The sequence below is a fragment of the Hippopotamus amphibius genome, chromosome 3 (genome assembly GCF_030028045.1).
Source record: "Hippopotamus amphibius kiboko isolate mHipAmp2 chromosome 3, mHipAmp2.hap2, whole genome shotgun sequence".
Classification (NCBI taxonomy): domain Eukaryota; kingdom Metazoa; phylum Chordata; class Mammalia; order Artiodactyla; family Hippopotamidae; genus Hippopotamus; species Hippopotamus amphibius.
Genome location: NC_080188.1, coordinates 112,000,018 through 112,025,673, shown reverse-complemented (window position 1 = coordinate 112,025,673; position 25,656 = coordinate 112,000,018). Strand labels below are relative to the sequence as shown.

The 25,656-nt window shown below is 36.5% G+C and overlaps 1 protein-coding gene across 1 annotated transcript; it reads left to right on the top strand.

The window, feature by feature from the left end:
* Positions 1-14,896: 14,896 nt before the first annotated feature.
* Positions 14,897-15,832, top strand: LOC130850255 (olfactory receptor 1009-like). Its single transcript, XM_057729678.1, has one exon. It carries the CDS (start codon positions 14,897-14,899, stop codon positions 15,830-15,832), a length of 936 nt encoding a protein of 311 aa, XP_057585661.1.
* Positions 15,833-25,656: the final 9,824 nt, after the last annotated feature.

Here is a 25,656-nt window from a genome sequence, read left to right as displayed (position 1 = left end):
GCTCCTCCCATATCTCAACCACTTATCTTTTTTATTTTTTATTTTTAAAGTACTTAAAAATACAAATTTCATTTATTTACTTATTTGCTTATTGTGTGTCTCTCCCCACAATAGATAAGATTCATGAAAGAAAGATGTTTTATGTTCATTACTTTGTACTTGAGTTCACAGTCTGGCATGTAACAGGTGCTCAATGTATATTTGTTGATTGCACAATAAATATAAGGTCAACACTATATTCTTTATTTCATGAACACTTTAGTTTGATGGGCATAACTTCAATTATTAACTCTGGCTATGTTTCCTTGGATGAAACGCTTATCTGCAAAATGAAAATAATGCATCAGTATTGAATAAATTTACATACACACATAAATACATGTGTGATTTTATATGGAGTCTGGAATGCAATAGATAACAAAAAATAACTTTTAAGGAGTGAATTGATTTTTTTCTTTATGATTTTATTCCATTTATCACTATATGGCCATTCTAGTGATATGAATTTTTTGGTAAAGCACCATATTTTTCATTTTTTCTTGTGATATATAGTTTTATTCTCTTTACAGACATTTATTTACTCTTTGTGTTTATAATAGTACCTTGATGTCCTTTTGGAGATTTATCTCTCACCTACCGATTTCAGTCTTAGATGGATTTTAACCAAGTTCCCTGCCTTCCCACAGCAAGGTAGAGTGAAATGACCAGAGCTTGAACTATTTCCCCCTGGATGTTGAGTTGTAAGGGGAATGACACAATCACAGATGATTGTACCTCATTTATTTCAGCCAAAGTCCCCTTGGTAGACCAGCAGTCTCTGCTACCAGGACAGTCAGAGCTGACCTGGTCCTAGTCTGTTCTCTCACCTGCTTATTGGTGCTATGAGCTACCTAATATACTTCCAGTGAATTTCCTATTTCTGTTTCTTGCAATAGAAACTTGAGGAACTTGGACATATTGTCTAGTTTTTCTTTGCCTGCAAAAGTATGCTATGCTCATATTTTCTCTTCAATAAAATCTAAGCTTAGAATTGATTATTTAGCATACCTCCAGAGAGGGCACTAGATTAGACTGGAATTTTATTTCTATTTAAATATTAGTTGAGCATCCCAGTCATTTTTCTTTTTTTAAGAACTTTTATTGAGATACAGTTAAGATACAATAAATCACATATATTTAGAGTGTACAATTTGATATTTTTTTCTTATTAGTAATGTATATATGGCAATCCCAATCTCCCAACCCAGTTATTTTTAAATGATTTTATTTTGATAATCAGTTAGCACAATTCTATTTGTTGAATAATCCTGATAATAACTGTCATTGATTGAACTTCCACAGTGTACCAGGAAACAGCTATGTGCTTTCCAGTCTTATCATCTCTAGTCTTTATACTATTGTAGAAATGCACACAAGTAAAATATTACTATTTCTATGTTAAAGATGAATACACTCTTTTAGTCATTTTCTACTGTTGCATTACAAAATTACCACAAACCTAGTCACTTAAAGCTATACAATTTACTACTTTGCCGCTTCCATGGGTCAAGAGTCATGGTTCATCATGGCCTGATTCTCTGCTCAGGGTCTCACAGAGCTGAAATCAATATAGCAGTGGGTCTTGGCTCCTTTTTGGAGGCTCTGAGTAAGACTCTATTTCCAAGCTTACTTGTGTGTTTGACAAAATTCTGTTCCTTGTGGTTGTAGGGCTGTGGTGCCTGTTCCTTGCAGGCTGTCAGCCAGGGCCCTCTCTCAGCTCCTTAAGGCTGCCACCATTCCTTTTCTCATGGCCCCTGCATCTTCAGACCAGCAATGACACATCTAGTACTTCCCATACTCTGAACCTCTCTGACTTCTCTGCTCTCAGCTCTAGAAAGCTCTGGACTCACCCAGGTCAGCCAGGGTAATCTTTTAAAGTTAACTGTGCCATACAATATAATAGAATCGTATGAGTGCTATTTCATCCAACTTGCATATTCCAGAGATTAAGACAAAGATTAGGAATATTTGTAGGACATTTTAGAAATTCTACCAATCACACTGATGCTCACAGAATAAACAACTGTCTTAAAGATAAGTAATTTGTAAGAAGAATTGACATTTGAGTTTGTCCTTGGTAATGTGTGATGTGTGTATATGTGTGTGTGTTTTCTTTCCTGGGCCTGTAGTTTCGATTTTTTTTCTGTTTCTTTTCATGCTAGTATATATATTTTACTGATTAAAAACTTTTTTTCGGCCACCCTGTGCATCTTGTGGGATCTTAGTTCTCCAACCAAGGATTGAACCTGGGCCATGGCATTTAAAGGGCCAAGTCTAACCAATGGATCATTGGGGAACTCCCACTAATATATTTTTAAAAGCACTTATTAAGACAGAATATTTCTTCTTTAATAATAATGCTATTACCATACATTTGCTAAGAATCTACTATATCATAGACACAGCACTGTATCATAAGAATCTCATTTAACATTTTAGCTCCCATTTGGTATGAGTCATTTGATCCATTTTACAGCTGGGAAAACTGAGGACTCAGAGGGATTTAGCCCAATGCCTCAGATCAGGCATCTACTAAATGCAAGAGGTGGTGAGTTCTCTAAAGCCTGAGTCTTTAATGTAGCCAGTATAAAGCCATTCAGTGGTGACAGGATATCACTTTTTTTCCCATATAATTTTTCTGGAAATTTCTCTGTTTATTCTTCCAAACAAAAATGAGGATGTGTGTTCCAGGAAGTTATTATTTAATATGATAATTCTGATAAGATTTTGTAAAACTATGTAATTACAAAAGAGTTTGGTGTAAAGCTGTCAAAGATAATCACGTCTGCTTTATCATGCAGTGTACTTTGGAAAGATAGTATTTGCAAATTGATTCTGATAAATGGTTTCTGTTCATTTTAATGTGTCTTCATTTGGAAATGCTGATGCACTATGAGTGAATTGGTTTCACAGCAAGGTTCTGCCTGTGTAATCAGCCTCCTCATTTTCTCAACAATACTTTACTTGTGACAAGGGTGACACTGTGTGATAGTGGGGAGAGAAAAGATTAAAAACAAAGGTATTGGATCCATTGGGTGTCTACATGAGAAAAAAAGTGAGATTTTACCCCCATCTCACAACACACACTAAAATCATCTCAAGATGATTTGGAGATCAAGATGTGAAAGGCAAGGAATTAAAGCATTTAGAAGATAATATTGGAGAGTATCTCTGTGACATGTGGTTGGAATTTTTTTTTTTTTTAAATAGGCTACAAGGAGAAGAATCAAGATGGCAGAGTAGGAGGACGTGGGCTCACTCCCTCTTGCAAGAGCACTGGAATTACAACTAACTGCTGAACAACCATTGACAGAAAGACAACTGGAACTCACCAAAAAAAAAAAAAAAAAAAAAAAAAAACCCACATCCAGAGACAAAGAAGAAGCCTCAATGAGACAGTAGGAGCGGTGCAATCACTTTAAAATCAAATCCCATAAGTGCTGGGTGGGTGACTCACAAGCTGGAGAACAGTTATACCGCAGAAGTACTGAGGGTTCTGAGCCCCACATCAGGCTTCCTAACCTGGAGGTCCATCAACAGGAGGAGGAATCCCTAGAGAATCAGACTTTGAAAACCAGCGGGATTTGATTGCAGGACCTCCACAGGACTGGGGGAAATGGAGACTCCACTCTTGGAGGACACACAAAAAAATGTGCTCACCAGGACCCAGGGGGAAGGAGCAGTGACCCCATAGGAGACTGAACCAGACCTACTGGCTGGTGTTGGAGGGTTGCCTGCAGAGGTGGGGGGCAGCTGTGGCTCACCAAGGAGACAGGGTCACAGGCAGCAGGGGTTCTGAGAAGTGCTCATTGGCATGAGCCCTTCCAGAGTCCACCATTAGCTACACCAAAGAGCCTGTAAGCTCCAGGACTGGGTCACCTCAGGCCAAACATCAAACAAAGTGGGAACACAGCCCCACCCATTGGCAGACATGCAGATTAAAGTGTCACTGAGCTCCACCCACCAAATCAGATTAAAGTTTTACTGAGCTCCATCCACCCAGCCCAACCTACCATCAGTCCCTCCCATTAGGAAGCACCCACAAACCTCCTAGACAGTTTCCTCCACAAGAGGGCAGACAGCAGAATCAAGTAGCATCAGCACTATTTCATCTCATGGAACTGAAAATCACAGCCACAGAAAGACAGAGAAAATGAAAAGGCAACAGACTTTGTACCAGATGAAGGGACAAGATAAAACACCAGAAAAACAACTAAATGAAGCGGAGATAGGCACTCTTCCAGAAAAAGAATTCAGAATAATGATAGTGAAGATGATCCAGGACTGTGAAAAAAGATTGGATGCAAAGATCGAAAAGTTGCAAGAAAAGTTTACCAAAGACCTAGAAGAATTAAAGAACAAAGAAACAGAGATGTGCAACACAATAACTGAAATGAAAAACACACTGGAAGGAACCGACAGCAGATTAACTGAGGCAGAAGGATGAAAAAATGACCTGGAAGACAGAATGGTGATAATCACTGATGAGGAAAAGAATAAAGAAAAAGGAATGAAAAGAACTGAAGGCAACCTAAGAGACCTCTGGGACAATGTTAAATGCACCAACATTTGCATTATAGGGGTCCCAGGAGGAGAAGAGAGAGAGAAAGGACCTGAGAAAATACTGGAAGAGATTATAGTTGAAAACTTCCCTAACATGGGAAAGGAAACAGCTACCCAAGTGCAGGAAGCACAGAGAGTCCCAGGCAGGATAAACCCAAGGAGAAACATGCCAAGACATATAGTAGTCAAATTGACAAAAATTAAAGACAGAGAAAAGTGATTAAAAGCAACAAGGGAAAAATGACAAATAACATACAAGGGAACTCCCATCAGGTTAACGGCCGATTTCTCAGCAGAAGCTCTGCAAGCCAGAAGGGAGTGGCATGATATATTTCAAGTGATGAAAGGGAAGAACCTACAACCAAGAAAACTCTACCCAGCAAGGATCTCATTCAGATTTGAGGGAGAAATCAAAAGCTTTATAAACAAGCAACAGCTAAGGGAATTCAGCACCACCAAACCAGCCTTGCAACAAATGCTAAAGGAATTTCTCTAAGCAGGAAACATAAGAGAAGAAAAGGACCTACAAAAACAAACCCAAAACAATTAAGAAAATGGTAATAGGAATATACATATTGATAATTACCTTGACTGTAAATGGACTAAATGCAGCAACCAAAAGACACAGACTGGCTGAATGGATACAAAAACAGCACCATATATATGCTGTCTCCAAGAGACCCACTTCAGACCTAGGAACACATACAGACTGAAAGTAAGGGGATGGAAAAAGATATTCCATGCAAATGGAAATTGAAAGAAAGCTGGAGTAGTGATACTCATATCAGTTAAAATAGACTTTAAAATCAAAAATATTACAAGAGAGAAGAAAGGACACTACATAAAGATTGAGGGATTAACCCAAGAAGAAGAGATAACAATTATAAATATATATGCACCCAATACAGGAGCACCTCAATACGTAAGGCAAATGCTAACAACTATAAAAGAGGAAATTGACAGTAACACAATCATAGTGGGGGATTTTAACACCCCACTGACACCAATGGACAGATCATCCAGACAGAAAATTAATAAGGAAACACAAGCTTTAAATGACACAATAAATCAGCTGGATTTAATAGATATCTACAGGACATTACATCCAAAAACAGCAGATTACACATTCTTCTCCAGTGCACATGGGACATTCTCCAGGATAGATCACATTTTGGGTCATAAATCAAGCCTTGGTAAATTCAAGAAAAATGAAATTGTATCAAGCATCTTTTCTGACCACAACGCTATGAGATTAGAAATCAATTAGAGGAAGAAAACTGTAAGAAACACAAAAACATGGAGGCTAAACAATATGCTACTAAATAACCAACAGATCAATGAAGAAATCAAAGCGGAAATCCAAAAATACCTAGAGACAAATGACAATGAAAACACAATGATTCAAAACCTATGGGATGCAGCAAAGGCAGTTCTAAGAGGGAAGTTTATAGCGATACAATCCTACCTCAAGAAACAAGAAACATCCCAAATAAACAATCTAACCTTACACCTAAAGAAACTAGAGAAAGAAGAGCAAACAAAACCCAAAGTTAGTAGATGCAGAGAAATCATAAAGATCAGAACAGAAATAAATGAAATAGAGACAAAGAAAACAATAGCAAAAATAAATAAAACTAAAAGCTGGTTCTTTGAGAAGATAAATAAAATTGATAAACCTCTAGCAAGACTCATCAAGAAAAAGAGGGAGAGGACTCAAGTCAATAAAATTAGAAAGGAAACAGGAGAAGTTACAACAGAAATGGCAGAAATAAAAAGCACCATAAGAAATTACTACAAGCAACTATATGCCAATAAAATGGACAACCTGGATGAAATGGACAGATTCTTAGAAAAGTATAACCTTCAGAGACTGAATCAGGAAGAAATAGAAAATATGAACAGACCAATCACAAGTAATGAAATTGAAACTGTGATTAAAAATCTCCCAACAAACAAAAGTCCAGTACCAGATGGATTCACAGGTGAATTTTATCAAACATTTAGAGAAGAGCTAACACCCATCCTTCTCAAACTCTTCCAAAACATTGCAGAGGAAGGAACACTCCCAAACTCATTTTATGAGGCCACCATCACCCTGATACCAAAACCAGACAAAGATACTACCAAAAAAGAAAACTACAGACCAATATCACTGATGAATTTAGATGCAAAAATCCTCAACAAAATACTAGCCAACAGAAGCCAACAACGCATTAAAAGGATCATCCACTATGATCAAGTGGGGTTTATCCCTGGAATGCAAGGATTCTTCAATATATGCAATCAATGTGATACACCACATTAACAAACTGAAGGATAAAAACCACATGATCATCTCAATAGATGCAGAAAAAGCTTTTGACAAAATTCAACACCCATTTATGATAAAAACTCTCCTGAAGGTGGGCATAGAGAGAACCTACCTCAACATAATAAAGGCCATATATGACAAACCCACAGCAAACATCATTCTCAATGGTGAAAAACTGGAAGCATTCCCTCTAAGATCAGGAACAAGACAAGGATGTCCACTCTCACCACTACTCTTCAACATAGCTTTGGAAGTCCTTGCCACAGCAATCAGAGAAGAAAAAGAAATAAAAGGAATCCAAATTGGAAAAGAAGTAAAACTGTCACTGTTTTCAGGTGACATGATACTATACATAGAAAATCCTAAAGATGACACCAGAAAACTACTTGAGCTAATCAATGAATTTGGTAAAGTTGCAGGATACAAAATTAACACACAGAAATCTCTTGCATTTCTATACACCAACAATGAAAGATCAGAAAGAGAAATTAAGGAAACAATCCCATTCACCATTGCAACAAAAAGAATCAAACACCTAGGAATAAACCTAACCAAGGAGGTAAAAGACCTGTACTCAGAAAACTTTAAGACACTGATGAAAAAAATCAAAGAAGACACAAACAGATGGAGGGACATACCATGTTCTTGGATTGGAAGAATCAACATTGTGAAAATGACTATACTACCCAAAGCAATTTACAGATTGAATGCAATCCCGATCAAATTACCAATGGCATTTTTCACAGAACTAGAACAGGAAATTGTACGATTTGTTTGGAAATGCAAAAGACCCCAAATAGCCAAATCAATCTTGAGAAGGAAAGATGGAGTTGGTGGAATCAGGCTTCCTGACTTCAGGCTATACTATAAGGCTACAGTGATCAAGACAGTATGGTACTGGCACAAAAACAGAAATATAGATCAATGGAACAGGATAGAAAGCCCAGAGATAAACTATGATCAACTAATCTATGACAAAGGAGGCAAGGATATACAATGGAGAAAAGGCAGCCTCTTCAATAAGTGCTGCTGGGAAAACTGGACAGCTACATGTAAAAGAATGAAGTTAGAACACTCCCTAACACCATACACAAAAATAAACTCCAAATGGATTAAAGACCTACATGTAAGGCCAGACACTATAAAACTCCTAGAAGAAAACATAGGAAGAACACTCTTTGACGTAAATAACAGCAAGATCTTTTTTAATCCACCCCCTAGAATAATGGAAATAAAAATAAAAATAAATAAGTGGGACCTAATGAAACTTCAAAGCTTCTGCACAGCAAAGGAAAGTATAAGCAAGACGAAAAGACAACCCTCAGAATGGGAAAAAATATTTGCAAATGAATCAACAGACAACGGATTAATCTCCAAAATACATAAACAGTTCATCCAGCTCAATATCAAAAACACAAACAACCCAATCACAAAATGGGCAGAAGACCTAAATAGACATTTCTCCAAAGAAGACATACGGATGGCCAAGGAGCACATGAAAAGCTGCTCAACATCACGAATTATTAGAGAAATGCAAATCAAAACTACAATGAGGTATCAGCTCACACCAGTTAGAATGGGCATCATCAGAAAATCTATAAACAGTAAATGCTGGAGAGTGTGTGGAGAAAAAGGAATGCTCTTGCATTGCTGGTAGGAATATAAATTGATACAGCCACTATGGAAAACAGTATGGAGATTCCTTGCAAAACTAAAAATAGAACTACCATATGACCCAGCAATCCCACTACTGGGCATATACCCAGAGAACACCATAATTCAAAAAGACACATGCACTCCAATGTTCATTGCAGCACTATTTACAATAGCCAGGATGTGGAAGCAACCTAAATGTCCATCAACAGATGAATGAATAAAGAAGATGTGGTACATACATACAACGGAATATTACTCAGCTGTAAAAATGAATGAAACTGGGACATTTTTAGAGACATGGATGGACCTAGAGACTGTCATACAGAGTGAAATGAGTCAGAAAGAGAAAAACAAATATTGTATATTAACACATATATGTGGAGTATAGAAAAATGGTACAAATCAACTGGTTTTCAAGGCAGAAATAGAGACCCAGATGTAGAGAACAACATACGGACACCAAAGGGGAAAGCAGGGAGAGTTGGGGGGGGGAGTGGGGAACAAGTTGGGAGACTGGGATACCAAATTGTACACTCTAAATATATGCAGTTTATTGTAAAAAGTAAACAAGTAAAAAGTTAAAAAAATAGGCTACAAAAATCCTTAACATAAAGGAAAATATCAATTCCCTGAACCACATGAAAATTGAGAACTTAAGCTGACCTTTAAGAGCATAAACATGTAAGCCACAGGAAGGGAAAATGTATTTACAGTGCAAATAGCTGATATGCCTGAAATATATGAAGAACCATTTTTTTTTTAAAAAAAGATAGGCAATCCAGTGAAAAAAATGTGGGCAAGACACTTGAACAAGCAATTCATAGAAGTGGCTATGTAAATGTCCTGTAAATATTGCAAAGTTGCTCAATCTCACTAGAAATCAGGGAAATGGCAGTTAAAGCACAGTGGGATACCACTCCACACTCACCAAGATGGCTAAAATCACAAATACTGGCTCTCATACATTACTTATGGGAGTGAAAGCAATGGATTTTGGAAAACTTATTGAGTTATCAGTCAATATGAACATATATGTACCCTATAACAAGGACATTTTACCACCAGCTATGTTCCCAAGAGAAATGTTTGCTCACGAATACCAAAAGATGTGGTATTCATTGGATGTTCATTGAAAAACAACTCACAAAAGTTAAAAAGTGGAAACAACTCAAAATTAGAAGCTGCAAACAACCACGAGGAAATGGATTAATCATTCATAGATTATCAGTATAACAGAATAAAAACAACAATAAAATATATGAACTAGAGTTTATTCAATAAACAATGAATTTCACAAACATGATATGGACAGTGGATATGGTCTATTTCTTGACTTGGGTGGTGGTTGCATGTGTGTGTTCACTTTGTCATAATCACTGAGCAGTCCACTTGAGATTTGTACATCTTTCTCTGTGTTATTCATCAATAAAAGCTTAAAAATGCAGCCTCAGGCTTGCCTTTGTTAGTGAAACCTCTCTCAACTTCTCATGAATTTCTACTGTACAAATAGAATAGAAATTCTTCACATGCTCTGATTCTCAGTGGTTTTCCTGTCAGTGTTGGGAAAAGATAAATGATAACAAGATATCCTTGTTAAAAAAGGTATCCTTGTGGCGGCTTCTCTAGTATAATGTACTTTAGCTGAACAGTTCCCGAATTTTTGTGGTAATTCTTGTGGAAAAAACTCAGTCATTATTACATCATTGCACTAAAGTTTACTCTTTAAGTCATTTAAGAAGGAGGTAAGACATGAAGAGGTTACCCAGTCAAACACAGAAAACAAATACGTCGATCCCAGAGGATTTTTTATTTAAAGGCAAGAGCGTTTTAATTTACATCCCTCTTAATAAAATTCCCACAGTATGGCATACGTCAGGGACATAAATTCTCCCAGAACAAAAAATGATGTAACTACTTTTGGAAATTTTAATCCATGTGAAGAAGATTACTTTTTTCAGAGTGGAATCTTACTAGTTCCTTGGGAAGAAAGCTAAGAATAAAAACAAGTGACTGTTAGAAAGTCTGACTTCCTCTCTGTGCAGAGGCTCAGGTGGGGGTGGGAAGATGGAATGTATGCTGACAAAGAGTACAATTTGTACTCCATTTTAATGTTAATTCTCTAAAGAAGAAAGGAACTTGTTGATATGTAAGTGTAGATCATTTTAAATCCATTTCTGCTTCTCTATCTTCAGGAATTTCAAAATGAGTTAAATGGATTTATGGGAAAATAAAAATGACTGACCTTAAAAATGCATTTATTTAGTACATAGAGAAATATCTACTGTCAGATTGTAACTGGTTAGAATGTGGCACCAAATTTAGGAAGTGACAGGAAATACTGTAAGATGCACAAAGAGGTTATAGTGAAGTGGAAGCCTTCTTCAGGTCCTAATGACTGTGCCCAGGACAGTGGAGAGCCTGGGCCACCCACCCCAGTTGTGGTGCCCTTTGTATGGAATGTTGCATCGACTTATGAGCATCACACTCAAAGCACAGGATAGGAATTTTAATGAAAGAACTGTCAATGAGAGCACAATTTGCAGGTGTTGAGAGCCCTTGTCCTTGAGTAAACTTGCACTCTATGATTTCTCTGGGACTTCATTGCTTTCTTTGTAATCAATAGTCCCTTCAGTGTTGAATTTGCATTTGGGCTTTTATTGAGTCCAAATCCCACAAAGAACATGCAGAACTGGGTTGAAACATTGGGAGATCTAAGATTCCCTTTTGGGAGAGGGACATGGTTGAAAGAATAGAGAGACTCTGTATTTAGACAGGATACTGTCACTGTCTTAATCTCAGATAACTCTTAGGAGATACTCCCTCTGGGATTTTAGGCTCCACCCCCAACACGTACAGCTTCAATTGCCTCCTCTGCAAAATGGGGATAACAAAATGTTTCTTATATGGGCTTAAGAGGAAATCAAATGGGCTGATGTTTGCAAAGCACTTGGGGCAAGTCTGGTGAGACTTGCATAATCTTTAAATTCTTATTCCTTGTCCCATATTCATTGCAGCCTCAGTTGTACCATGAATCTGATCATGGGCTTTAGCACAATCAGGAAATGATTTTGTTTTTGCCACCATCTCTGTTGTCTTGGGTCAGACATCTTGGGACCTCAGTTTTCTTATTTATAAAGGGTGAGGTTGGGGCTGGAATTCTCTCAGCCTGTTAGAGTTTTAAAAATCTAGAACTCCAAACACAACGCTTTCAGTTGTTTCTTACTTTCTCACTTTCTGCCTCCTAGGCTTCACACATTTCTTGCCTTTTGTTCCTATCCCAGATTGATTGTCACTATTTTCTTTTTTTCTCTCCTTTTTTTTTCAATTGCTGATTGTTCATTTGGTGTATATCCTTAGAGACTCTTCTATTTTATTTACACACACATATTTAAATAATTATTATTAAAGAAAATATTAAGGTTTAAAAAGTGTTCCTAAAATCATACTGTACAGACCATTCTGTAACTTGCTTCCACTTTGTATATCTTGGAAAAATAACCATGTTTGTACATATAGAATTACCTATTTTTTATTTTTTTAATTTTTTTTTTTGGAATTACCTATTTTTTAAACTTCTGTAGAGTATTCCATAGAATGGCAATGCCAAGTTTCATTTTGTTGTTACTCTTCTTGACAAATATTGACATAGACTCAGTTTTTCATCACTTCAAGCAATGATGAAGCAGACATCATTGTTTTTCCATTCTGTGTTTCCTCAGGGTAGATACTAAGTAATGGAATTTCTGAATCATCAGGTATGTGCTTTTTTAAAAAAAATAAAAATAGTGAAAAATTACCATCCAGGGGCCCCACCTCTGCAGTATAGTTGCCATTTTCTCTGTCTCAATAGTATTTTATATTCTTATATTTCTTAATATTTTGTATTCTTATATTTCTTAATATTTTGTGAACTTGATAGATGAAAATAGTAAGTCGTTTTTGTTTGGTTTCCATGATTATTTGGGAAATTAAGCATTTTTTTCGTGTTTATTGGTACTTCGGTTGTCCTCGCTTGTGGCATACCATTACATCTTTTGCCTACCATTGCAGTGGGTATTTGCTATTTTAACTAATGATTTGTGGTAGTTCTTTGTGTGTTACAATTTTAATCCTTTGCAATTATGTTTCAATACTTTTTCCCCAATCAGTGTGTCTTAATTTTACTTAGAATATATGTTGGCATACCTTCATTTAAAATTGTGATGTGGTAAAATTTAAAAAATTTTCTTCATGCAGTTTTTATATTCTGTTTAAGAAGACCATTCCTACAATAAAATCATAATAGTATTCTTCACTATTTTTTGTCATATATTTATAGTTAGAATTTTTTTAGTTTAAGTGTTGCAGGGTAAAATTTTAACAGTATTTATTTTCTGAAATGGCCATCCAAATGTTGTAACACTTTTTTTTAAATGAGTAATTCATCTCTACTTTCCTGATATGGAATAAAATATTTACTCATAGTCAATTGACATATGTGCCTAGGTCTGCTTATGATTTTGCCAAAGTTTTTCTGTCCTTTTCTATGTATCTCTTTGTCTGCTCTGGTAACAAAAACTTACTGCTTTAATTATGATAGTTTTATATCTGTGTTGATATCTCTATTTTTCTTTTCTGAACTTATGTTGGCTATTTTTGAATATATTTCCATAAATTTTTAAATCAGATTGTTTCATTAAAAATTATATTCAGACATTGGTTAGAACTGCATTAACTTAAGAAAATTACTTGGTGAGTGTCCTTGCTCAGTCAGCCTAAGGCAACCAGGAACAAGTCTGTAGTTGGATCTAAGCCAGCCTCATTGACCCTTGCAATGGGCAGATCACACCCTAGGCACCATGGTATCTCATTGAGCAAAGGAAAGATAGAGTTATTGTAGGAGTGGAGATTAGGTGTAATTTAAATCAAGGAAAATCCTGATCAGCTCAAAGAAAAGCAGTCTGTGTGTAAAGGGGCCAATATCACAGTAGGTCCACAGGGTAGACACAGGGTCCTGTTTCCTTGGAAACTATGAAGCAAAGATAGATGTGGAATGTTGTTTGTGGAAGTCCCTCCTATGGAGCTCTGTACCTGTACTGGAAATTGAGACTCCTTTGCTATGTCAAAGTGACTTAGATCTTCCAGGCCAGAGTGGCATGTTTCATCTTGCTGGTGTAATTATTGTACAAATAAACATATTAGCTAGCCTATATTTTAGAAATTAAAGTTTCTCATTGAGTAATAAAGCAGTTGTCATTCAGAGAAAAGGGTTGTTAGGATCCTTTAGAGCTGCAGTGTGTCTGTGGAAGAAATACTGTTTCTGCTCACTTCACAGTTGACCTTTCTGTGTCTGCTATTCCAACCCGAAGAATGACCACACGAGTTCCTACTCCTGGAGTCTGAGCTAAGTTTTACTTTCTTAGGAGGAAATGAATCTTTATAGTTGAGTCTGACTCAATTATACTAAGAAATACATGAAATATATTTTTTCACCAATTTAGGCATTTTTTCCTTTGCTTCAGTAAAGTTCCATAGTTTATATTTTTCTTCATACGAATCTTGAAGATTCCGTGTTAGGCCTATTATATGGTTATATGGTTATTTTATCAATTTGAATTGATGAATATGAGTTGTTTCATTGTAATTTATGTGACGATGAAATTTTTTTACATTGATCTTCTAATCTATACTTTGTTGAACTCATTTTTTTTTAAATATCTGATAAGATTCCTTTTTCTGTGTGGATGACAGTTTTGCCTATTTTGCCTGCAAACAGTGACAGTATTTTTTTTTTCTTTTTTCTACATTCTTACATCTCTCTTTTTTTATGTTTTAGTGTTTTGGTTGTGATCTCCAATATAATGTTAAGTAGCATAAATTATGAGCATCTTTACATAGTTTCTGGGTGTAATGTGAATGTTTTTTGTATTTTTGTTGCATGTATATTCTCTGGAATCTTCAGGTATATTACTTTTTACTATGCTAAATAGTTCCTTTTTGTTTGCAGTTCAGAATTATTTTTTCTTATTTTTGAGGCCACATTTAATCAAATTCTTTAAAAAATTCTATTTAAATAATAATAATGTTTTTCCTTTTAATCTGTAATTGTGAACAATTTTTTATATTTTCTAATGTTAACCAAATTTTCCCTTTAAAAAATTTAAGCCATACTGCTCATTATAATATTTTTGATTTGCTAGATTTCACTTAGGCTTTTTTACACCAATGTTCCTAAACTGAAAATCTGTCACTTCTTGTCTTGTGTATTATGTTATGCTTTTAAAAAATTTAAAGTCATATCCACTATCAATTTTCTGTTTTTCTCACTCTAGAGACCAAAGCCAACCAATGGCTGCTGAAAACTATACAAGGATCACAGAGTTTATTTTCATAGGCTTAAAGTACCATCCTCGGATGCAGGTCTTCCTTTTCTTGCTCTTCCTACTCTTTTACCTGGTTACTATGACAGGAAACTTGGGCATGATTATTCTCATCCAGATGGATTCCCGCCTCCACACACCCATGTACTTTTTTCTCAGTCACCTGTCCTTTGTGGATGTCTGCTTTTCGTCCGTGGTGGGCCCCAAAATGCTCAGAGACTTCTTTGCTGAAAGGAAAGCCATCTCCTTCCTGGGATGTGCCTTGCAGCAGTGGTTCTCTGTAGCCATCGAGTGCCTTCTCCTGGCGTCCATGGCTTATGACCACTATGTGGCCATCTGTAACCCGTTACTGTATTCAGCTGTCATGTCGCAGAGACTCTGCATACAGCTGGTGGTTGGACCCTACACTGTTGGGTTTCTGAACACCATGACCCACGCAACAGCTGCTTTCCGACTTCCCTTTTGTAGGTCCAACATTATCAATCATTTCTTCTGTGACATGTCTCCGCTTCTTTCTCTGGTATGTGCTGATACTTGGATCAATAAATTGTTAGTTTTTATTGTGGCTGGAGCTGTACTAATTGTCAGTAGCCTGACCATATTAATCTCCTATTTTTACATCTTCATCGCCATCCTGAGGATCCGCTCGGCTGATGGAAGGCACAAAGCCTTTTCCACGTGCTCTTCCCATCTCACAGCTGTTGCCATCTTGTATGGAACTCTATTCTTTATTTACGTGAGGCCAGGCACAATTTTTTCTCTGGACCTCAATAAAATGGTGTCAGTGTTCTACACAGCAGTGATCCCCATGTTGAATCCTCTCATTTACAGCTTGAGAAATAAAGAAGTGAAAGCTGCCATGTGTAGGACCATTGCTAGGAGGAAGCTTTGCATCAGAAGTTAAATTCCCATATAAACCAGAAAATAGATAAAAAGAAAAGCTTCCAGACATGGCCAGACTACGTGGATATCATCCAAAGATGCTAAAGAACTTGCAGCATTTAGGGGATGGTATCTTCCCATTCTAGTGTATGACCTTTATTTTAGTACCTTTTTTTAAAAGCTCTATTTCATCCTGTCCCTATAAATGATTAAAATCCCCAGTCACCCACAGAGGCAGATCAGTTCTTCTTCCTCAAACATCTTAATAACTGAGAATATGATAAAATATAATAATGTTGAAATAACCTAGCTACTAATACTCTCACAGTAGTTGGACCGAAGTAAATGTCCAGATCAGGTGAGATTCCTCAGAACAGCATGTGTCTCCTATCCCTACATGCAGAGTTGAAAATATCAAGCAGAGCAATTACTTAGCTTACAAATGACTTTTAAAAAACTAAACAACCCCCTGTATCATATTCTTTTTAATAGTTTATGCCTATTTTCCTTATTCTTTTCTTCTGAAAATACAATGTTATGATCATTGCAGAAAAAAAGAGAATATAGGCAAGCAAATGAAGAACAATATTAACTGAAAAAACCTGTGTTCTTATTCTTCCACCAAGTGACAACTACTGGTAATAATTTCCAGATACCACTCTACATATTTGATGCTTTAGCTGTTCCAACTATACTTTATTATTGATATTCAGCTTTTCATAGTTCTTTCAAATAAAGATAAATAGAGATAGCTTACTACAGAAATTAGAAATAAAGTGTGAAAAAGTGAATAAGAAAATGAGAAAAATTCTAACAAACCAGAGACAATAGGTGTTGAGAAGTTAGAGGTAACTAAAATGAAGAAAATTTATATCTTATTTTCATGTTAGATTTTTTTGTTGTTTCCAAATTTAAAAAATGAATACAATGAATGAAGTTAAAAAATATTTTAACACCTGTCTGCTCCCCTCAACCTCAGAAATATTTTGAAGAATTCAAAAGGAATTTTAATCATTTTCAGGGAAGATAAGTGACTTTTGAAAAGCATCTTTTTGGTACAAACTAGATCCTGCAGGCCTTTTAGCCCTGATATCTGCGTCTCATTAAAAACATAAAATTTATCTCTAGATTATAGAAAGATCTATATCTGAGTAGGCAAAAGAATAGTGTGACATACTTGTGTAGTGATACAGGGAAAATCTAGATTGTAGATCTAGCTCAGTTCTCTGCCCACATACATTTCTTGACAGGGTTGCTGGATAAAATGCTTTTTCAAGCAGTATTGATGAAATGATACTGTCACAATTATTCCTCCTCACTGCAGGGATAGTTGAACCTGTTTTGAATATTGCAGTTCTTCTAAGCATAGCACATTATAGGGGCCGGTCATGGAGTGACTTGAGATCAGAGGAAGTGAGCAGGCTATGGAAGCAACTGGAGACGTGGAGATGGTGTACAGGCTAAGGATAATCATGGTTTCACTGAAGCCATTGTCTCAGAAGGAATGAGCCATGTGCTAAATAATCAGAGACAGAAATAGTGCCAATGGGATGCTGTGAAAAGGATCTGGGTATTAGCTCAAAAATTTCCTCCACTTAATTTGTATTATTTATTTATTGTGGAAAGGATTAATTAGTTGGAGGGTGAGATGAACAATTTCAGATGTGTTTGTGTTTGCTGCTTTAATAGTGAAATAAGGTGACATTTTCTTGCTGAAAAGAAAATTATCAGTGTTTTGGTTTGTGCCTCAGAGCAGAGGTTCTTTGGATTCTTGTGGCTGGTAAGAGGTTCCTCTTATTATCCACGGCATATACATATCTTCTAGAAACCAGAGCTCTATTTAGTTGCCATGTGACACAGATGCTGTGTCAGAGTGGTGGATAGGGTTTCTGCTGTTGGGTTCATGAACACCATCCTAGTTCATGACAGCTGTTGATTATTTACAATTATTCTCCAGGTCATTTCTGAGACATCTCCCTACTATTCACCATCAACTGTTCTGATACCTCATCCAACATATTTTTACTTAAAAATATTTTTATTATGGAGTTTTTACATGTGTAGAATAATAAACATAGTATAATGAACACCTCTATTCCCAACATCCAGGTTGTTACCGTTTGACTGTGTCTGGAGCTAGTGCACTTCTGTGGTCTAACCACTGGGATAAATCTCTGTTTACTTCCTTACTGCCATTGTGAGATTCCACTCAGCTGCTGGAGGCCATAGGCTCCCACTCCTGCTTTTATCCTAAATGATCTCCATGCTGGTTGAGAATCACTTCTGTATCTATGACTTAGTTTTGCAAGTTTTTGTGACTTCACTCTAAAGGAGTGAAGCCTTTAACAATAAGTCCTATCACCAAAGGAATATCTATAAAGAATATTTTTTGCCAAGACCTAAATTCATATGCAGTACAGGAAATGAAAAATTAAAAAAAAAAAAGAGCTTCTATGCAAATCAACTGAACTGGGAATGTTCCTATGATCCTAGGCCGCTTAGCAATGCTTCTGAATGAACGGGCAAAGAAATGGCCGCCTGATCAGAATTTATGTTTCTATCATTTGGATGCCATCCTTGTTTCCTCCTTTCTCAGGAAAAGAATAAAAGTTCAAACCTCATGCTCAGCAAGTCAAATTCTGCTTCCAGGTGATTGCTCTGCATCCTGTCTTTGAACCTCTAAATCTCGTCACTGGATCTCTGCATCCAAGAAAGGTTCTAGAACATTCCCTTGTTTCTCCCTGCCCCATCCCCCATGAGATTTTTGGCAGTCGAATTTCTAAGATCTAAGTTTGATGCTATAAGATATACTCACAAATATGATCTCTTTTATCTAAGATTTTGGACAAGAAAAATATGCAACATTAAAAAAAGAAACCCAGAGACGAAAAACCTACTACACCTGAGTTATTGGGATCCAGGTAGCTCTGGTTGAGCCTAGGGCCCACAGGGAGTTTGTGAGCCCCATGTTTTCCGTGGGATGAGAGAGATGACTCTCAACCTCTCTGAAGCAATCTAGGAGGATAATTACATAAGGGAATGGCCAGGGAATTCATTCACGGTCATCCAGTGGCCACTCTGAGTCTCAACAGTAATTGGTCCCAATCACAGTCCAGCATCCTCCTCCCATAAAGCTTGACTCCTGTAGCTCTGGGGAGCAGAAGCGATGATAGGACCAATGTAGGTCACAGAGGCTTAGATTTTTTTCATCTCATAGTGTCTGGAGACTCCATCAGGACAACCTGTACCGCATATTATGTCTCAATCAAAGAAGGGACATTTCATAAACAATTAAGAAGGAGTAACTGGTCAAGAAAAGGGATGCAGCATTTATTATAAGCCCCTGTGCACCCAATGTTCAGAATGGATTAGGTGCTAACAGGTTTTCTTCAAGTTCTGAAGATTCCCTGAAACACATTGAGATTATCTGAGTAGACACTCTTTGCCAAGGCTCTGGATGCTTTATGGGTACTTCATCCAAAGAGTGGCCCATTCCATTTAGATGGAAATGGCTATTATCTGAACTCAGGGTGATGGATCAGTAACTGCAATCTCCGTGAATCTCACTTGAGCCATTTCAAAGACAAACATAATGGGGTTGAAGGCAGATCTCCTGATGCTGATGGGCAGCAGACTTGTCTGTATTCTTGGCAAGGGATCCTATTGAGTGTGATGAGAGGCTTTGTGCCCTCCTAGAGATTCCAGAATTTTCATTCATTGACCATGGTTTTTACCACTTTAAAGAAAAACGATGAAGCAAAGTTTTTAAATTGAGAAGATGTTTTAGCTTACATAGCTTATTGTATACTTTAATGTATAAATCAAATTTTAAAAACTTTGAACTAATAAGAATATAAAATAGATGTGCCTAAATTAAAAAAAAAACTTTTGTTGCCTAAAATAAACAATAAAAACATATCGGGGAGGGGTGCTCAAAATCATTGTAGGATATTTGGAAAATAGAACACAGAAAAGATAAAAATCATATGTAATTTCACATCACATATAAAAACTGTGGCTATTTTCATATATTTATTTGTTATTTTTCTGTTTATGTATATTTGTATAGTATACGTAGAATTTGGAAATACATAAATGTCCATAGTCTATTTTATAAGATCTTAAAAAGCACGTTTTTGTAATATGATTTGGTTTGTACAGGACATCTGTGTTAAATCATTTGTTTATATTCTTTATATTTTTATGTGTATCTATATATAATATTTTAAAATATTTCATATGAAATATTATTTTGCCTGTTTAAATCATACATCCTAAATATTTTAAACAATTATTAAATATTCCTCTCAACAGGGTTTTTAATTGACAAAATAATTTATTAAATTAACAAGTCACATGTGATGATTTCTAATATGTAGTACTTGACAGGCAGCATCCCAGGTTCTGAGGATAGATCTGTGAACCACAAGACAAAGTCCCTTTCTCCATGGGGCTTACATTCCACTGGGAGGAGAGAGGCTTACGAGTAAAGACAAACCAACCTGTGGCCACTACTACCACAAAAAATGAAAAGCATAATAGGATGGAGTATATCTTGGGTTGGAGGCAGGATCACACAGTTAGTATGTAGTGGGGTTGGGGTTCTGACTCAGATCCTCAAGACAACAAAACTTACACTTTTAGCTATTGTACTAATGCCATCATCATAGTTAAAATCACCTAGGAAAAAGGATAGATGAGAAGTCAAATAGATTCCATTTATTTCTGTATCAAAAAGAGGCATCCCATCTCTCATTCTGCCCATCTTTAATAGAAGCCGTATTTTTAGTTGGCACATTGAAACCAAGATAAAAGACTGCTTTTCTCATTCTCCTTTGTAGGTGGGTGTTGACATGTGACTAAGTCCTGATATGTAAGTGGAAGATTTGTGAGGTACTTCTAAGAAATCTCCTTAGATTTTTAGGGAGTGCCATTCCCCTCACCTATCTCCTTTGTGTGACCTGGAATGCAGCTTTAATGGCTAGACCTTGAGCAGTCATCTTGTACCATAAGGAAACCTTTGTGTTTCTGATACTGTATATTAGCTGTATCAGCCCTGTATTGCTACCTCCAGATAAGTTTTATGACAGAGAAAATAAATTACTTTACATACTTTTTAAAAGTCACTGTTATTTTGGGTTTTCTATCAGAGGAATAGGCAATCCTAATTCAAACTGGCACAGATGTCTCTTTTGGAGCCAAAGGGTGGGAACAGAACATACATAACACACTTCGGTTGACTACTGGCTTGATTTTTAGGTTCAGCGTATTAAAAGATAATAAAATTTAGAGAAGATAGTGGAGAAAATGGTTTTTATTCACTTTCTTTTTCTCCATTTGACATGCTTCAAGAGAAACAAATGCTATGACTTTGGCTTCATTCCCGCTTACTGATCTGGTGGCTGTGTCCAGAGTGTCGGGGTTCCCTCACTGACTTCCTCTGCTGGACCAAGTGCTTACCTCTGTGGTTTGGGAGAGGCAGGGTCTCATGCTTGATAGCCCCACCAGGTGTGAGATGGACAAGTTATGTACAATAAGAGAGTAGTTCTTGTTGCCAAAGAAAGGAAAAGGAAGACCTGGCTGGGCAGACAAACACATTTGAAATGGAACTTTGAGGAAGGAGAGAGAAAAGTATAAAGAAGATGTTTTGGAGAGAGAAAGATACACTTTTAACACTTTCCTATCCCCTACCAATGTGAGAACACTCTATGAAAAAAAAAGTTCATTTTTAATATGCTTAATATGTGTGTGTGTGTGTGTGTGCGCGTGCACATGTGCACAGGCGCACAGGATAAAGGGAGAGAGAGAGAGAATTTAAATGGGAAAGTCCCAATTATATTCAGGTTATGCAAGAGAGACTTCATATTGCACAATGCAAAACAAGAAGCCATTTCTAATATTACAGATAATTTAAACATAACAGTTGTTTATACTCTGTGAAATGGGGATAACTATTTAAAGCATTATATTAATATAAAATTAACATCTTGTAGATAAGTGCTCACAAGATTGTGATGGATATTTCTACTATTCTTCTTGTTACTGATATTCTTTAGTTTTATAAAAATTCCATATGATCATCTTTATAGATGTTAGAAAGGCATAGGACATCGTCTCCTCCTCATTAAATTTTACACAATTTTAGTCACCTAGAAAAAGAATTATTCTTTATTAAATGTCCTGAGGTAATACTACTTCTTTTTCTTTTTTTTAATTACTTATTTATTTACTTACTTATTTATTTACTGACTGCATTAGGTCTTCGTTGCTGCTTGTGGACTTTTTCTAGCTGCGGAGAGTGGAGCTACTCTTCATTGTGGTGTGCAGGCTTCTTGTTGCAGTGGCTTCTCGTTGTGGAGCACAGGCTCTAGATGCTTGGGCCTCAGTAGTTGTGGTACATGGGCTCAGTAGTTGCAGCACACAGGCTCAGTAGTTGTGGTGCACAGGCTTAGTTGCTCTAAGGCATGTGGGATCTTCCCAGACCAAGGATCGAACCCATGTCCCTTGCATTGGCAGGTGGATCCTTAACCACTGCACCACCAGGGAAGTCCCTGGAAGTACTACTTCTTTATCATCAGAGTCTAGGACAATATATGACACTGACATAATTATTCACTACAAGTTTGTTAAATCTATCTGAGGACATTTTGAAAGGAATGTGATAAAATATCATTAACTTTTAAGGTTCGTATTAGTCCTGTTCCAATTTCTTGTTAATAAGAATCCCCTAAAAATGACCTTACTCCTAAATTCTTAAAAATTTGGTTTTAAATATTTAGTATTATTTTAGAATAAGAGGGTCAAAATTTGTTAAAGTTTGTTATACTTTCAGTACCATGAGATGCACTATTTCACATTATTGGTGAAATACTCTGTCCCCCACTGCTTCTTACTCTTTATTTATCTACTATTAACATGGTCTTAATGAATATAGGGTGTGTTCAAATAAAGTGTAGGCACCATTCCTAGTGAAATAACATTGTCATAGTTCCTCTTTAAGGTAGTGTTAAACTTGGACACATGGTGGCAGCATCAGCTTGTAAATCACAATAAAATTGTCAAGTTTCCTTTAATAATTGAAAGAATTATTAAGATAGTAGGCTTGGAAAAAAGCTTTCAAAAGTGTAAAAACTAATTTTGAAGGGCTGTGAAATTGTATAAGTTTTGTGTCTTTGGATCCATACAGGAAGACTCAAGTCTCATAGAATTTTTAAAGTTCATGGCACATAAAATTTTAAAATCCCTAATCTCTAAAATTCTTATTGTCACATTGTGAAAGTACAATGTAAAAGGAGAAAATAATTTTCTAATGATACGTAATGGAATTATGACACACTTGTTCTGGAAACACAAGTTTCAGAGATTTTTACTCCATCAAACATTCTTATAATTCCTTACATCACCCTAATGAGATTTTTTAAAAGGTTTTTTAACATTAGCTGCAAATACTCTTCCTAGTCTGTCCTTTGCTACTTTAAAAAAGTAAAATTATGTTTTTTTTCCATTTTTTGTTACTATTTTCATCTTTAAATACATATTGACCATACATTGGAATATTTGACCCTTTAATTTTGCATTTTTTGGTTTTCCATATTAGTATTTTAATATAATTCTTCAGGAATTTAAAAATACCTGAAGATTAATTGCTCTTTTCTTCATGAAATAATACTTAAATATGAATAATAATAATAATTGTACAATGCTACTGTCAGTTGAGCCACTGAAACACTCTTTAAGAACAGAGAGTGTAAAATTCTTAAGTAATAGGTAATGTGGTAAGTCCTGTTAAGATAATTTTGTTTTAAGACCACTCTGTAAGGTAGGAATTGTCCTCATTCAAGAGATAAGGAAAACTGAAGGTAAGAAAAGTGGAGTGACCTGCCTAAAACTACACAAGAAGTTGCAGACACAGATGTCAAATTAAATTCTTCTTAGTTCTCAAGCTCCCCTTTTTTCCCCGTCATCCAACTGCCTCCTTTATCATATATATATATACACACACACATACACACATATCTTACCAATACCAATTTTATTCAGTCCTTTTTTTGGTGCCAGTATTGTTACCAAATCCAAGCTTGCTCTGCTCACCGCACAACAGGCCAACAAATCAGAGACAAGGTGTTGAGGCAAGGAATACGACTTCATTCAGAAAGCCAGCAGACTGAGAAGGTGGCAGACTAAAGTCTCAAAATAAGCATCTTATTGGGGTCTGGATGCCAGTTTCTTTTATAGCACAGAGAAGGGGAGCAGATAAGGAAGTAAAGTAAAAAGGCCATAAGGTTTGCAAATATCCCGTGGAATGATGAACCTCGGGGAGGGGATGTATTAATTTCTTCTTTCTTGCAGCCATCCACAGGTGGACAGGGTCAGGATGTTTTCCTGTACAAAGGCACTTTGGTTTAATGTTCAGGCAGAGCAGCAGGGTTCCCTGAGGCAGGCCATTATGTATAGACAGTATCCTTTTAGTGAACAAAAGCATCTGGAAGCAAAGGTTAAAGTAAAAGAAACAAATCCAACATGTAGTCAGATTTGGCTCTTCCCTGTAAAAGTATCACCCTACTTTAACACTTACTGAATACGATGTCTATTATTCAGTAGGTCAGTATGCCTGAACTTTATGCCCCACCTATCATTTTTGGAATTTTTCATGATATATTTGCTAATGAACTGTTTTGTATGCATTTATGATCTTTTTTTTTGGAAAAAAATTCCTATAAAAATCTGATAATTTCTCAACAGAAAATGTATATGTAAATTGTCAACTGGAGTAAATTAATTCAATTCATGATTTCTTTTCCTTGACATTCCTCACCTGTACAAAAAAAATTAGCATCTTGTTTTTAATCATGAATTTATAAGGATATGAGGAAGGAAGCTGATTTCCTTTGACAACCATTGTTTGGTCCCCTCTGCATTCCTCACCTCATGTTGCAAGATCTTGCAAAAAGTGAACATCAGTAGGGGATGGTATTCACAACTGATAGGAAGAAGGCCTGATACATCACAAAGGATGCTGGCTGAAACAGGATCCTAGAGCCTTCTGCTGTACGAGGCATTATCCTGGTGGCTGGATTGTAGGAAGTCTGGAGTTAGAAGGGCTGAGATATTCAGGGTAGTGGGTACTTGAAGGGCTAAGGGAAGCAGCTATTTTCTAAGGACTATGGATGTTCTTTTGTATTTAACAATTGGTACAGCCATATCAGTGCTACCCGGGACACCATAATTCTTTGTTGAATTGACCAAGTTACGTCTCCATCCTCTGTGGTCATAGTCTTGTAAGGGATAGTAAGTCCCACACAAAACCACCATAATAAAAGGTAGCACTAATACTTTTCATATGTGAGGGTGCTACATGGCTTGAAATTTAGAGGAAGAGATTGCTTAGACTGCAGATGTCAGAGGAAGGCTTTTAATGGAGGAGGTCATGTTTAAGCTATTCTGAAGACTGGTTTGAAGACAAACATGATGGTGTGATAAGAGTTTCAGAGAAGGGAAGAGTGGATAGCCTTATCAGATGAAACAGCGGTGGGTAAAGGCCAGGAGATGACATATCATGTTGGAAAGGTAGTCTATGGCAGGATTTGTGACGTCTTAAAGACCAAGGAATAAGATCAACTCTGAGCATGTCTGGTACTCAGATGGCTTTTTATGGCTCTGTCTCACCCACCATGTACATCCTGGGGTTGGATGCCGGATGGACTTGAGGACAGCATGGAGGTGTGGAAACCCATTAAGGGGCTCAGTCAGGGTCTAGAAACTAGGTCTAGGTCCCACCAGTGGCTGAGCTTTGAAACTCCTGTGGCTTATCAGAGACCCAGCCTCTAGTATTTTAAAAATCTTCTA

Bases quoted from the DNA above. Each gene is read 5' to 3' on its own strand.
- LOC130850255 (XM_057729678.1), top strand. From the start codon at position 14,897: ATGGCTGCTGAAAACTATACAAGGATCACAGAGTTTATTTTCATAGGC.